Source organism: Drosophila santomea, unplaced genomic scaffold (assembly GCF_016746245.2).
Source record: "Drosophila santomea strain STO CAGO 1482 unplaced genomic scaffold, Prin_Dsan_1.1 Segkk6_quiver_pilon_scaf, whole genome shotgun sequence".
In the NCBI taxonomy this organism is placed as follows: Eukaryota; Metazoa; Arthropoda; class Insecta; order Diptera; family Drosophilidae; genus Drosophila; species Drosophila santomea.
This window is the reverse complement of record NW_025319002.1, coordinates 129,724-145,587: the sequence shown is the minus strand read 5'-3', so window position 1 is coordinate 145,587 and position 15,864 is coordinate 129,724. Positions and strand designations below refer to the sequence as shown.

At 44.0% G+C, this 15,864-nt stretch overlaps 1 protein-coding gene across 3 annotated transcripts in view; it reads right to left on the bottom strand.

Moving 5' to 3' along the window:
• LOC120457663 (unconventional myosin-VIIa-like) overlaps window positions 1-15,864 on the bottom strand; it is a 419,197-nt gene that overhangs the window by 307,266 nt on the left and 96,067 nt on the right. For all 3 annotated transcript variants that reach the window (XR_005617072.2, XM_039645159.2, XM_039645160.2), the window contains exon 4: window positions 9,691-9,753. Coding sequence is in view for 2 of the 3 variants with exons in the window: in XM_039645159.2 (XP_039501093.1) it covers window positions 9,691-9,753 (63 nt within the window). In the remaining variant the exon portion in view is untranslated. The remainder of the gene's footprint in view (window positions 1-9,690; window positions 9,754-15,864) is intronic.

Genomic DNA, 15,864 nt, shown 5'->3' with positions numbered 1-15,864 from the left:
CTGCGTTACATCGAGAACCTCACGCCCACCAGCACAAAAAACTCATTGTGGAAAGCCCACAGGAATCTGCAGGCACCAGCAGAAACTGTCGTACCCCTCCGTAACTCTACCGGAAACTGGTCTCGTAGTGACATGGACAGAGCAAGAGTCTTCGCTGATCATCTCAAAAAGGTATTTCAACCCAATCCAGCTACTAACTCATTTACTCTCCCACCATTAACTGCATCTGACTTAGCACCACAGGATCCCATAGAATTTCGGCCAAGCGAAATAACGAAAGTCATTAGAGACCAACTGAAGACTGGAAAATCGCCTGGCTTCGATTTAATAACACCGAAAATGATCATCGAGCTTCCAATGTGTGCAGTTCTACAAATCTGCCTACTCTTCAACGCTATTACCAAAATTGGATACTTTCCTCAAAAGTGGAAGAAATCAGTTATAGTTATAATCCCTAAGCCTGGGAAAGACAAAACACAGCCATCATCATACAGGCCAATAAGCCTACTTACTTGTCTCTCCAAGTTATTTGAAAAAGTACTGCTGCTACGAATCAGTCCCCACCTTAAAACACACGACACACTCCCATCGCACCAATTTGGTTTTCGGGCAAAACATGGAACTCTTGAGCAGGTTAACCGCATCACAACGGAAATTCGCACTGCTTTTGAGCATCGTGAATATTGTACAGCTTTATTCTTAGACGTTGCACAAGCATTCGATAGAGTATGGTTGGATGGACTTATGTTTAAAATAACCAAACTGCTGCCTCAAAACTTACATAAGCTTCTAAAGTCTTACTTATACAAAAGAGTGTTCGCGGTTAGATGTAGTTCAAGCACTTCAAGCGATTGTACTATAGAAGCTGGAGTGCCCCAAGGAAGTGTATTAGGTCCAATTCTATACACCCTATACACAGCGGACATCCCAACAGACTACCAGCTAACAATATCCACATTCGCTGATGACACTGCAATACTGAGTCGATCCAGATGCCCAGTAAAAGCTACGATGCAACTAGCACGCTATTTAACATGTGTAGAGAATTGGCTTGCAAATTGGCGCATACGAGTAAACGAACAAAAATGCAAACAAGTTACGTTTACCCTTAACAAACAAAGCTGCCCGCCCTTGGTTATGAACCACACGCGCATCCCACAAGCCGATGACGTAACATACTTAGGTATTCATCTGGACAAGCGGCTCACCTGGCGGAAACACATAGAGGCCAAGACGACGCACCTGAGACTAAAAGCAAAGGATCTACACTGGCTTATAAACGTTCGGTCTCCCCTGAGCCTGGAGTACAAAGTCCTTTTGTATAACTCCGTTCTGAAACCCATATGGACCTATGGCTCCGAGCTATGGGGCAATGCATCGAGAAGCAACATCGACATCATTCAGCGAGCACAGTCTAGGATTCAGAGAATCATAACCGGAGCTCCATGGTATCTTCGGAACGAGAATATACACAAAGACCTAAAAATAAAACTTGTCATTGAGACAATAACAGAGAGAAAAGTTAAATACAAGGAAAAACTAGGCTCACATCCAAATCCCCTTGCAAGGAAACTTCTTCGAGTATGCATCCAAAGTCGACTGCACCGCAACGATCAACCAGCCCAGCGTTAAATTTGTTAGGCCACATAGCACAAATCATCTCATAAAATGATAATTAGCTAGCTTAGAATAAGATTTGAAAACTTATTGTTAGTCTCTTAAGTAAAAGGGAAGATTCAATAAATAAGAGAAAGAAGAAAAAAAAAAAAAAAAAAAACAATATATTAATCCATAAAAATATGTAATTAATGTGCTGACGCGAGAAGTGGAGTAGGTCAAAAATGTTGACATAATGTTTGACGGACAACCTTGACCAAAGGGTATCGTATTGCGCGGCCGCGACGATCCATCTGGCACGCGGACAGGTGAAGGGGAGAGAATGTGGCCGAAACAGTGCCCGATCAAGCGACATCTTAGCTTATGGGGCAGTGAGGACTGCTGACTGATGAACGGTTCGAATGTTATTATTTTTACAGGCACTTCTTATATACAAATGTATATTTATACCCGTTACTCGTAGAGTAAAAGGGTATACTAGATTCGTTGCAAAGTATGTAACAGGCAGAAGGAAGCGTTTCCGACCATATAAAGTATATATATTCTTCATCAGGATCAATAGCCGAGTCGATCTGGCCATGTCCGTCTGTCCGTCCGTCTGTCCGTCTGTCCGTCCGTCTGTCCGTCTGTCTGTCCGTATGAACGTCGAGATCTCAGGAACTACATAAGCTAGAAAGTTGAGATTAAGCATACAGACTCCCAAGACATAGAAGCAGCGCAAGTTTGTCGATTCATGTTGCCACGCCCACTCTAACGCCCACAAACCGCCCAAAACTGCCACGCCAACACTTTTGAAAAATGTTTTAATATTTTTTAATTTTTGTATTGGTCTTCTAAATTTCTATCGATTTGCCAAAAAAACTTTTTGCCACGCCCACTCTAACGCCCACAAACTGCCCAAAGCTGCCACGCCCACACTTTTGAAAAATGTTTTGATATTTTTTCATTTTTATATTGGTCTTTTAAATTTCTATCGATTTGCCAAAATACTTTTTGCCACGCCCACTCTAACGCCCACAAATTGCCAAAAACTGTCAGTGTTTAAGACTCTCCTTCGCACTTCCACCAGCTGAGTAACGGGTATCAGATAGTCGGGGAACTCGACTATAGCGTTCTCTCTTGTTTCGTTATGTTGGAGAGGTGAGAGGTCCTTTGTTTTGTTATACAAAAATTAATTTTTAAAATTCCTTATTCTAAAAATATGGGAGATTTCACAAATCGAGTCCAGGGCAAAAGGAAAACTGTTGTGGATTCCGAAAGAGTAGGCAAAGATACCGCGGGTGGGGTATTCCGAATAGCAGCAGGTTGTGGAGTCTGAAAGTATCGGTCAAACAACCTGACTTTCCGTCGACTGGCGGATGGGGGTTTTCGGAGTCAGTGTACTTAGGTGATCAAGTCGCCTTATGGAACCAAGTAAAAGCTCTCTAGCAAAATGAACCACATTTCAGGTGTGTTAGTTCCCGTATGCTTCCTAAGCAGTGTAAGACAGAGGCATGTTGGTCGGATATAATCATATCAGGATCAAGACCAACATCTCCGGGTAATTAATTGTTTTTTTTTTTGGGCTTAAATATTATCTTATTATAACACGTTGTGGTCAGCAAAGTTCACTGAACATCGTGAAATATATTTAGCTGCATACCAGGCAGAATACCTAAAATCAATTCTCAAATAAAGAAACCAAAATACACAAATAAAGGTGGCAAAAAAAAGTGTTATTTCAACCCTCCCTCGGAAGAGTAACCCGATCACGCGCGCAAGAAGGGAGCCGTGCTCCGCGAAGTGCAAGCGCGAGAGACACCCCCAGACTATATGAGTCACGGTCGCCATGTAGTATAACCAAACGTGGTAAATCAAAAGGCAGAATATAAGTTTATAATTCTTGATATTCTTTATTAATATTGAGAGATTTGGTTGGGCAGAAAAGGGTTCTGCCCGTTCAGTGGTTCACAAGACTCTGCTCATTCCATCTTAAGAATATTTCAACTAAACCTAAACCGCGTAGCTGCGCTGCCGGTTACGCCAGCAGCGGAGCGGCTCTCTCTTATGTATATATTATATATTTATGTTTATAGCGAGAGTGAGTTATGCACACATGTATGGTGCACTTGGCCGGCGTGGTGAGGTTTTTAACCATATGATTTTCGGAACAACCGATGACTATTAAGTCATCCATATAAAGGAATGCCTGAGACGGTTCCATTCCGGAGAATGCTAAAGTCATCATTCTTTGGAATGAATTAGGCGCTATTTTTAAACCAAATGGCAATCGCGTGAAACGATATGAGCCATTGTTGGTTGAGAAAGATGTTATATCTCTTGAGCCTTCATCCAGCTCGATCTGATGAAAACCTGACATCAAATCAAGGCAAGAAAAATATTTTGCTCGACCTAGTTGGTCCAAAATATCATCTATTCTCGGTAGTGGAAATTTGTCAGCTAAAAGTTTCTTATTAATCTGGCGATAGTCTATTACTAATCTCCATTTCTTTTTATCTGAACCTGGGCTTGATTTTTTAGGTACTAACAGCAAAGGGCTATTGTACTCTGAAATTGATGGTTCAACTATTTTATCTTTTATTAGTTTCTGTACCTGGGCTTGTATTTCTTCTACTTGACTATGAGGATTTCTATAATTTTTTGTGTATACGGGCTCATCATCTTTCAATCTCAACTGTTGTTTATAAAAATTATTAACTGTTATTGGTTCTGATTCTAATGCAAATATATCTGCTCATATTTGCTGCATAAGGTTTCTAATTGTGAATTAAACAATTTTGGGAAATTTTTCTTCAACTGAGACAAGACAGTTTTATTTCTGTTTTCGCCACTTGCCTGAACTACATTGTAGTTCGAAAGTGGCTCATATTTTAAAGTATCTATATTGACCAATTGATCAGAATCTGTTGTGTTCAAAATTCGGACAAATGTATTACTAGATGCTGTAATTGTATTTGCAACATAAATACCAGTTTGTATTTCCTGGTTCGGAATAAAAATGTTATCATCTTTTAATGATACTATTAATCTTCGGACAACTTGGGAGTCAATAGAGTCTCGAAAACTTCGAAATCCAGAAGAAGGAGTTAGGACACCTAACAGACCAGATTGACACCACAATGGATGAATCAGTCGCTAAGTTACAAGCCGCACAAACCTTTGCGGAGCAACCTAGAATGGCACAACCACCTGGACTATCCACAATCATTACGGATAGCTTTCTAAGGCATCAAGACACCCCGACACCAGAACCAGAGTCGTAAGAGTGTTTTAACAGCCACATACATCGATGGATGGAGCTCAGACGAACGGCCACTCCACAGAAGATACCTCAACAAGGCGTATCAGCGGGGACCATTCACCAATTTCACCCCGAATTAGATCGGAGTCTAACATTACAAGCTCCTGTACCAAAGGGAGCTCGGCTACATAAAAGGAACTTAGAAATCGACGGAACCGGCCGTTGAAGGTTTTTTTTCCTTGTGGAAAGGTTACATGAATTATTTAAATTAAGTCGACAACAAGAGAATTTTTAAGTCTGCTGGTCGGCGCAGTTAGCAAATCGGCAATTAATGCAGGAACGCTTACCAGGGATAAGAAACGGTTTTTTTTCCACAATGAAGGTCAAAGAATTGATGTCTGCGACATGCACAACTTGCACTTTAAACTAAAACAAAAGATCGCTGAGGATGAGTTTGTAGAACTCTTAACTCTCTTCAACTGTTGATTGCCTGCTTTAAGCTTCATATGAGTCCTTTTAGATTCTATGAGTCGCCGCCAGGTGAGGCGTCTATCTAGGTGAACCCCGAGATATGTTACTACGTCTGATTGTGGGATGAGTGTATTGTTTAGGGTACATGGTGGGCAGGTTTGTCTATTCAGTGTGAATGTTACATGTCTGCTTTTGTCTCGTTTATCTTAATGCGCCAGTCCGCAAACCATCTTTCCACTGTTTTAAGATGGCAGTCAAGTTTTTCTGTTGCCTTTAATGGGCATTTGAATCGGCTGAGTATTGCGGTATCGTCAGCTAACGTAGAGGTTGTGAGCTGATAGCTTGTAGGCATGTCTGCTGTATATAAAGTGTAAAGAACGGGGCCCAGCACACTTCCTTGGGGAACTCCAGCATTGATGACGCGGTCGTGTGAAGTCGAACTGTTACACCTGATTGAGAACACTCTTTTGAAGAGATAAGATTCGAACACTTTGTGGGTATTCTGGGGAAGCAGTTTTGTTATCTTGTACATTAGTCCTTCCAGCTAGACTCGATCAAATGCTTGTGCGACATCTAAGAATATTGCTGAGCAGTATTCCCGGTGCTCAAAAGCAGTACGAATTTCGTTTGTGATGCGATTGACCTGTTCGATCGTTCCATGATTTTTGCGAAAACCAAATTGATGGGATGGTATTGTGTTTCGCATTCTTAGGTAGGGAGCTAGGTGTTTTAAAAATGCCTTTTCAAACAGTTTCGAGAGACACGATAGGAGACTGATTGGTCTGTAGGATGAGGGTTGCGTTTTGTCTTTGCCTGGCTTGGGACTCATCACTATGACCGCCTTTTTCCACCTTTGGGGATAGTATCCAAGTTTCGCAATAGCGTTAAAGAGATTGCATAAGGTCAGAACCGCACACGGTGGGAGTTCTATGATCATTTTTGGTGTCACCAAGTCGTGTCCAGGTCATTTTTTGGGATCCAGATCTTTTATTATAGATGCTATCTCACGTTATGTTATTGGATTTATTGGTGGCTGGATTTTAATTGCTACAGGTAGGACAAATGAGTTGCTAGCAGTATTTGGTTGGAATACGCCTTGAAGGTGATCGGCGAATGCAATTGCTCTATCTTGTTCGCTGCGTATCCAGCTTCCTGAGGGGCCTCGCAGAACGACTGTTTCTGCTGGTGGCTGAATATTTTTGTGTGCTTTCCACAAAGGGTTCTTCTTGCTGTTGGGCGATAGTTGTTCGATATATAGATGCTGGGCGTTTGCTTCCTCAAGCTTAAGTGCCCTGGTTAGTCTACGTGTTGCTATTTTTAGCTGTTCCTTAGCCTTTGGGGATCTGTGATTCTGCCATTCTCTTCTTAGTCTTCGTTTTTCAAGTACTAGCTGTTCGATTTCGCGAGTTGTCTTGGTATGATTTGTCATTTTGTGTGTGTCTGGAGGGGTAGAGGCCTTGGCTGCAGCAACAAGATTTTCCTCCATCGATTCGGTCAGGCGGTCAATATCCTCATGGGTAGACACTGTTTGAGTTGGTACCATGTGAGTACAAACATATTTCGTGTACCTTGCCCAGTTGGTCCTGTTGCCTGTCAGCCTGTAGGTGTGCTCAGTTGTATGTGGTCGATGCCTGAGAGCAAGTAAAACTGGTGAGTGATCTGTTGATAGTTCTGCAAGTGACTCAGCCGTAATATTATTTCCAGGGATCTTTCTTATTATTGCGAAGTCAATGAGATCCGGGAGCTTATTTGGATCTGCTGGCCAGTATGTAGGCCTACCCGGAGTGACATTATCGAGCTTATTTCGAGGCTTAATGAGCGCGTTGTAAAGTTGTTTGCCCTTTGGGTTTAAAAGGCGTGAACCCCAGTGCGTGTGCTTGGCATTGTAGTCACCAGCCGCTATAAATCGCTCACCGAGTGAGTTGAAAAATTCCAAGAATTGGTCCTCAGAAACTGCAAAACGAGGTGGGCAGTAGACTGCGGCCAGAGTGACGGGGCCGATGCTAGATTGCATGCTTATGCAAGTGGATTGCAGGTAGTCCGTCTCAGTTCTATTATGAAGGTGGTGTTTGATGCGACCTCTGATAAGTATGCCAGTGCCGCCATGGGCTTTTCCGTCCGGATGGTTAGTGGCGTAGAATAGGAATCCTGGAACTTGGAAGTTGTGCTTGTCTGTTAGATGTGTCTCGGAGAGGAGCATGACGTCAATATTTTTTTCGGATAGGAACTGGGCAAGTTCGAGTTTATGCCGTGAAACGCCATTCGCGTTCCATATAGATATTTGAAGTGGAGACATTATGTTGATTTTGATGACACGAGAAGCTTTATCAGCATATTTTGGTTTCGCATAAGCTCTTGCATTGTGGTTTGCATGAATGTCATAAATTCTTTTAGGGTTTGCTGGAGTGAGATCATCATCGTTTCAATGCCAGTTGATATATGCTGCGTTTGATCGTTCGAAGTAGTTATTTCCTGTTCTTCCCGCGTAGTAGTTGACTTTTGTGTTATTGGATTCACGCTTTTAATTCCCGATCTTAAGGCAGTAGCGAAGGAAACGCTAGGATTGTTACGATGTGTAGGAAGGGGTGCCGTGTAAGAGGGGCCCGATTGTGGCGGAGTGTGACTGATGTGTGTGGCCTGAGCTCGTGTTGATTCTCCGTGTTTGTTAAGACGGTTCTTTAGTTCCTTATATACTACACAGTCACGCCAATTCGCTGTGTGACTTCCACCGCAGTTGCTGCACATTTTAACAGAGCTGTCTTCCTTGTTCTTATGACAGTTCGCTGTGCTGTGGGCTTCACTACAGACTACGCAGATAGAGTTCAGTGTACAGTAAGCCTTAGTGTGGCCATATTCTTGGCAGTTAGTGCACTGCACTGGGCGGTTGCGCTTGTGTGGCTCTTCTACTGTGATACGCCGATGCAATAGGAGCTGTAACTTGTAGATTGGGTGAACTTCATTTTTTTTTAGTACCTGGCTCTCTGGCTCCAACTCGATTTTGAACATTGGTTGTGGTTCCTTATTTTTGTTAAGTATGTTCATGACCATTTTTGCATTAAAGTTGTTTTCCTTGAGCGCTTCTATGATTTCAGTGGTCGAAACAGTTGCCTCAATCCCTTTGAGAACAACCTGTAGGCCCCTTGCGCTTTTTAGTTGGTATGTATAAAAGTTTTTTCCTGCATCGTCCAGGAATTTGGTTAGGAGACGATGGCTAGCCTCAGTGTGAGTTTGAACTTTTGTTTCATTAATGTTCCCTTTTCTTAGGGGGATTATGTAGAACGAGTTTTCACCTATTAATGTCGCTATTTTGTTCACTAAGGCACTTGAGCTTTTTTCGCGAATGTATATTGGAGGAGGCTTAACCTTCTTAGGTTCCTCTTTAGATGGCTTTGCCGTTTGTACACTTTCATCAGTAGAATTTGCCAGAAGCTCAAATCTGTTGGTGTTTGCTGGCGTTTTATTAGTGACATCGTCTCGTGTAATTTTTGCCTTATTTTCGGATTGTTGATTTTTATTATTTTGAGGGCTGAGTTTTCTTCTAATTGTTATGTAGCGATCCATTCCAGTCTGTATGGTCGACCCGGCATTCTTGTTTTTGTTTTGGTTTTCTGCTAGCACAGCGGAACCGTTAAGTTGCGTTTTTGTTTTGATCGCTGGCTCAGGGCGAGCAAGTACTTGCGTCGACGAAATTGAGCGAGGCGATGATACCGTTCCAGTTGTTGTTGTGATTGCAGTTGGTTGTTGTTGTCACAGTACTAGTCACCGTAGGCAAGCGTAAAAAAATTTCGTAAGTGTTTGGTGCTTGCGGGTTTTGTGACGAAGCTGGTAATGAGGGAGAGCAAGAACGCGCTCTTTCTTGAAATGTTGGCAAAAGTAAATTCGTCGGGTTAGGGGTGATTGACCGCTCGCTGTCTGCAGAAGTCGCGGAGACGTATGAGAAGTAAGCGTTGTTTCGTTGCAATGAGAGCCGGCGGTCGTCTTGCTCGCGTTGACGCTGAGCGCGAACGTCGTTCTGACTCATAGTTATTGTTTTTATTTGCTTTCTTTTTTTGTTTTTGATCTTTTGTTTGAAGATGTAAAAAAAAAAAAAAAAAAAAACTACTTGTATGTTTCAAACACAGAATATGTATTCGAGCGATGGTGCATCGCACAGAGCGTCTCTTTCGCTTTTGATTTATTTATTTGTTTTATATTAATAACCATTCACTCAGATTAACCGATATGGAGCTCGATTAAAAAACACGTCTTCACACGTCAACGAACGGCGAAGTGTTTCTATTCCAAAAAAAATTGCACAGGACGCCCTCGGTAAAATAATATAAAACAAAAATCCTTTTACAATGTTTTTGCTTTAAGCTTACCGTATTGTATATATTAATGGATTTATAAGGATTTACAGCCAGAAGTATTGATCCGGTATAAGTCTATTGATTTTCAATATAGGAGAACCAGTAATATTGCATAGGTAGTTGTAAGAATAAGACAGCATTTTGGAATATTAATAATAACTTTTTGCCAACACCTTTAGCAACTATTTATGTGATGTTATTACCGAATTTATACTATTCGTGTAAAAATTGTTGCATTGGTTACACCTCTGCAAAAAAACGCACTGCAAAAAATATTTCAGTGAATGAGTGTTGTTCATAAATAAACCCGCCAGTGTTACTGTTTAGTTTGATTTATTGGTTAATTTCAGACACTTAATATTAATTAGTTCGACACCGATGCGTACGTTTTCTTGCAGATCAAAAATGTGACTAACTTAAGCTTTGGCTGTACTCACGCCATACGATTAAACTAGCATAAGACGTAAACAAGATACAGTTAGAAGGGAGTTAGAAGTTTGGAAAAGTACTGGGCAAGCTCGCGGACAATTACAGCGGTGCGATGCTTACATTGATTCCGCTGATAAACTCCGCTGAAGCTGCAGACAAATGATAATGTAAACAAAGATAAAGGGTGACTTGTTCGCGCATACAGGGTGTCTCGTTCCCAAACATACCGGCCCTCCTGAACGGTTGTTCAGCAGAGAGGCAGTACAGCGATTTTGGCAATTGGGCGTTTGTATAATCCGTGAGCAGTCTTCACTGTAACGACTCGGACCTTGTCGTCGATTCCTGCGTGCACTGCGGTGATGCGGCCAAGAATCCATTTAGAGGGCGGTAGATTGGGCTCCTTGAGTACTACCAGTGTGTCGATCTTCAGATTCTCGGTTTCCAGATTCCACTTTGTCCGCTCATGAAGAGATGTCAGGTATTCCATATGCCACCTTTTCCAAAAGCCTTGAACCATGGCTTGCAGCTGATTCCACCTCTCCAATCGATTGACTTGCATATCCAGACGACAGGGTTCAGGCAATGCAGTATACGGTGATCCAGTCAAAAAATGAGCAGGCGTCAGTGGATCCAAAGAATTATCCCCAGTTGGGCACAGCGGGCGTGAATTCAGGATAGCTTCAATTTGGGTCAGGACAGTAGAGAGCTCCTCAAACGTTAAAGCCTTTGACCCAAGTATCCGTTTCATATGGAGTTTAATTGAGCGAACTCCAGCTTCCCACATCCCTCCAAAATGGGGAGCAGACAGTTGGGCACAGCGGGCGTGAATTCAGGATAGCTTCAATTTGGGTGAGGACAGTAGAGAGCTCCTCAAACGTTAAAGCCTTTGACCCAAGTATCCGTTTCATATTGAGTTTAATTGAGCGAACTCCAGCTTCCCACATCCCTTCAAAATGGGGAGCAGACGGGGGTATAAAGTGCCAAGAAATCCCTTCATTGGCAAAGAATCCTGCTAGTTCCTCATCTTTGGCTTGTTGAATGGCCAGACGTCTCATGTCATCCAAAGTTTGCTTGCCTCCATGAAAGCCTCGATGAAAGCCTGTGTAGTTAGCTCACCAACAACCTCGATGTGAAGTGCCTTTGTAGTGAGGCACACGAAAATAGAAAACCATGCCTTTCCGATGCGTGGAGTTCTTCCTTTTGATTCCTTGATTGCGATCGGTCCAGCGTTGTCCAGCCCTGTGTGTTGAAAGCAGCGGCTAGCTTGAACCCGAGGAATTGGTAGCTCTCCCATGATCTGGTTGCTTGTGCCCTTTCGTTGAAGAAAACAGGATTTGCATTGGAAGACTGCCTTTCTGACGAGATTGCGGGCTCCCAGAATCCAGTACTGCTGACGAAGATTGGTGAACGTTGCATCAACTCCAGTGTTCAGATAGGAGACATGAAAATGTCGAACCAGCAGTCCAGCTAGTGGTGTATCTTTAGGTATCAGAATCGGGTGCTTGGCGTTGTAGTTGAGTGTAGATTGCTCGATTCTCCCACCGACTCGCATTACTCCATAATCATCCAGAAACGGAGAAAACCGGATAAGATGCGATTTAGCGTTAAGCTGGCGTCGATTCTCTAGCTGCGCATATTCTCTGGCAAAGGATTTTTGTTGCACATGTCGAATAAGTCGGCGCTGTGCGTCCAGCAACTCTTCAGACGGTGCCGAATTCCTATGATGAGATCGAAGAGTGTGAATAAAGCGATGACAGTAGCTAGATACCCTTATAAGACGCGTCCAGGTTGAGAATTTGTGGATGAGTAACTCGTGTATACTTTCATCAGGAAAGTTATGTAGAGTCGTGGGCTTTATGGCTCGTTCTTCGGTGTTGACATCGAAACTTGAAGATACGCTGAACTTGCTTGTAGAAGGTGGCCACTCAGAGGTGGGTGTGGCCAGCCAGGACGGACCTTTCCACCACTGTCGATGCTCCAGAAGCTTTGACGGATGAAGTCCTCGGGAAGCACAATCAGCAGGATTGTCTTCCGTGCGAACATGGTTCCAGCAGCTACGGGGAAAGTCGCTCAATATCTCAGAAGTTCGGTTGCAGACGTAGGTGTTCCACCGTCGAGGGGGAACTGAAAGCCAGTGTAGCACAATTTCTGAATCTGTCCAGCAGCTCGTGCTGAAAAGAGGAATTGTTAGTGATGTTTTGGCAATAGACAGCAATCGAGATAGAAGTAACGCAGCGTTTAGCTCCAAACGTGGAATTGATACGGGCTTGATCGGGGCTACCCGTGTTTTGGCGGCAACCAGAGTTACTTGAAAGCTGCATCCAACTGCAACTCGAGCGTAAACTACCGCACCGTAGGCGTGCGAGGATGCGTCGGCGAATCCGTGTAGTTGAACATCTCGAAATGGTGACGCAATATACCGTGGTACTTGGCATTGCGTAAGTGCTGGCAAATCCTCTACTAAGGCTCTCCAGCGCGCACGTAGACTTTCAGGAACGGGGTCGTCCCACTGCAGGACACTTGTCCAGCTTTCTTGGAAGATTAGCTTGAGTAGAACTGTGACCGGCGCTACCAGTCCAAACGGATCATAAATTCTTGATAGCTGAGACAAGAGTTCTCTTTTCGTCGGAGAAATGGTCGCATCGCATCCCTTTAGGTTCCATTGGATACCAAGAACTTTGACAGGTGAATCCGCAGCTGATTTGTTGAGGAGCTGGATAGGTTCAAAACATCTATCTTCCTCTGGTAATGATTTCAGAAGACGCCAACTATTAGAACTCCATTTGCGTAGCTTGAATTTTCCCTTATCCAAGAGGGCTATAAGCTCGTCCTTGAGAATCATAAGCTCCTCGAATGTGTTGGCGCCTGTAGGGATATCGTCCACATAGGCATCGTGCAGAAGAGCGTGAGCTGCTGCAGGGTATTCATGGCCATGATCGTCCGCAAGTTGCTTTAAACCTCGAACAGCCAGAAATGGTGACGGTGCCAATCCGTAGGTAATCGTCAGCAGGCGAAAATGAAGCAGAGGTTCATTCTCAGTCTTGCGCCAAACCATTCGCTGAAAATTGGTGTGTGGCTTAAAGATTTTAATGCCTCGAAACATCTTTTCGACATCTGCGCATAAAACATATTGGTGCTGCCGGAAGCGTAGACAAACGCCAAGAAGATCGCGTTGAATCGGTGGACCAATATGTAGTCTGTCATTGAGCGATACTCCAGAGCTGTCCTTTCCTGATCCATCAAAAACTACACGACATTTGGTAGTCAGACTGTCCAGTTTGATGACAGCGTGGGGCGGCAAATAGAAGCAGGTGTCTGGGGACTCCTCAACCTGAGCCGAGGTCAGTTGTTCCATATGTGCACGTTGCAAGTAGGATACCGACGAAATTTGCGTTCCAGCGAGAAGAAGCGATTGATGGCCTGTGGCAAGGTCGAATCAATAGGCGGTGCCTTCTCCTTGAAGGGATACTCGACGACGTACACCCCGTCCGTCGAGCGCTTGTGTGTGGCAGCAAAATGACGCTCTGTGGGATCGCTGGCGTCCAGAGGAGCCTGGTTAGGCTGAATGCTGTCCATCTCCATGAATGAACGAACCATCGTGTCTAGGTCCGCGTGATGAGTAACCGCAGAAGTAGGGTGATCATCGAATGCAGAGTAAGAGCCTGCAAGAATCCAACCAAATACAGTATTGAGAGCGATAGGAAAGTCGTTACCAAAGTGTTTCCGATCTCCTGTGTATAGAGACCAAAGTTGATCCGATCCAACAATGACATCGATTGCTCCAGGTGTGCAGAACGTTGGGTCTGCCAAAGGAAGCTCGCAGATTTGCCTCCACGTAGAGGATGAGGTGTCAATAACTTGGGCAGGAAGTGATGACGTCAGCGAGTTGAGAATGAACGAGACCAATTCGACAGTTTGGCCCGAATGACGAGAGCGCAGCTTGATATGTGCGCGTCCTCGGGTAACGCCCGCGCTGTTGGCGTCGAGACCGAGAATAGAAATCCGTGCGTGGGTTCGACGCACGCATATACGCTGAACAAATGATTCCGATGCCAAGGTTATTGTAGATCCAGTGTCCAGAAGCAGCCTGCAGGGTGTAGTGTTTCCCCAGGCGTCGATGACGTCAGCAAGGATGGTTGGCAACAGAGTCTGAGAACCAGCCGCCGGAATATTCTCCAGAGTATGATGCGTAAAGTTGTTTTCCGCGGGAGTCTCGCTTCCCACGCGATGGCCTTCTCGAGCTAGCGGTTGATTGTGGCCAATTGTAGATCCCGCATGTGAGACTGCTGGTCGATCGCGGCTGTCAACACTTGCTGTGTCAATGTTGTTGCCATTTTGAATTGGCTGCGACGAGCCATAAACCAAAGTATGATGCTTGCGGCGGCAGATCCGACAAGTATGCCTCGATGTACAGTTGCCCACCATATGAGCCGGGCTGAGGCAATTGAAACAGAGCTTTCTTGATTTGAGGAAGTCTCGGCGAGATGCAATGTCGAGTGCGATGAATTGAGGACACTTAAACAGTTGGTGATTCTGCTGGCACGATGTGCACTTTGGCTCTTCCCGTCTTGGATGCGTGTCTGCGTGGTGCGTTGTAGCTGCGCGTCGAGCTTGGGTTGATCGAGTTAAGTTAAAAGCCTCCAACGTATCGCAGCGTGATGTGAGAAATTTCATGAATCGGTTGATGGTCACACCTTTTTCCTCGGATTCTGCGCACTGAGCCCAGGCTTGGCGGGTACCGCTATCTAATTTTGAAAGTAAAATGAAAATCAGCCAGGGATCCCTCTCTTCGCTCGTAGACCACGAATAACTTCGTCTGCACCATCGGCAATTTTCCGCACTGTGCCGATATTTGAATTTATAGCACTCGGAAGGCTCATGAAACTGTTTAAGAACGATCGAATAATTAGCGATTGTTTGTTATATCGCTGTTCCAGCCGATCCCATGCTTCCCGATAGTTGTCATTAGTAACTGGAATATGTTTAACTAATGCAAGCGCGTCTCGTTGGCAATCCGTCAGGCTCGAATTGGAAGCAATCGATCCAATAAACACGTCCGAAAAATGTTTCCAGTCCTCATAATTTCCAGAAAAAGTAGGAAGTTTAATTCGCTCGAACTGAAAATCGACATGACTTCTCTGGGATGTGTCTGCGGCTTGAACTGTGGCATCAATACTGTTTGAGGTGACATCCCGTCTCAACTCCTCCAAAGTATTGCTGAGAATAGCGTGTGTAGGATAATGTTTGCCCTCATATGCGTCAAAATCCTCCCAATCGGCTTCCGATTTAAATGCATACAGCTCTTCCGAGAGCCGTACGAACCGCAAATAATTTTCCTGTAGTTGCGCCAGGCGGACAACTATTGTTTACACTGAATGAATGTCATCAACAAATTTTAAGGCATTATTATGCGCACGAGTAATTTGGCTTTTGCAGAAGCCCCATTGTTGAATCACACTCCGCATGGTGGTCGAAAGAAGGGAACGATTCTATACGATGTAGGAATCTATAGATCGCCGTTTGCCAAAAGGCCAATAATCAAAATAAAATGCCCAAAAGAAACGCAGTTCCGGTAATCCGGCTCTCGAAGGACCAATTTTTCTTATGTTCATAAATAAACCCGCCAGTGTTACTGTTTAGTTTGATTTATTGGCTAATTTCAGACACTTAATATTAATTAGTTCGACACCGATGCGTACGTTTTCTTGCAGATCAAAAATGTGACTAACTTAAGCTTTGGCTGTCTCACGCCATACG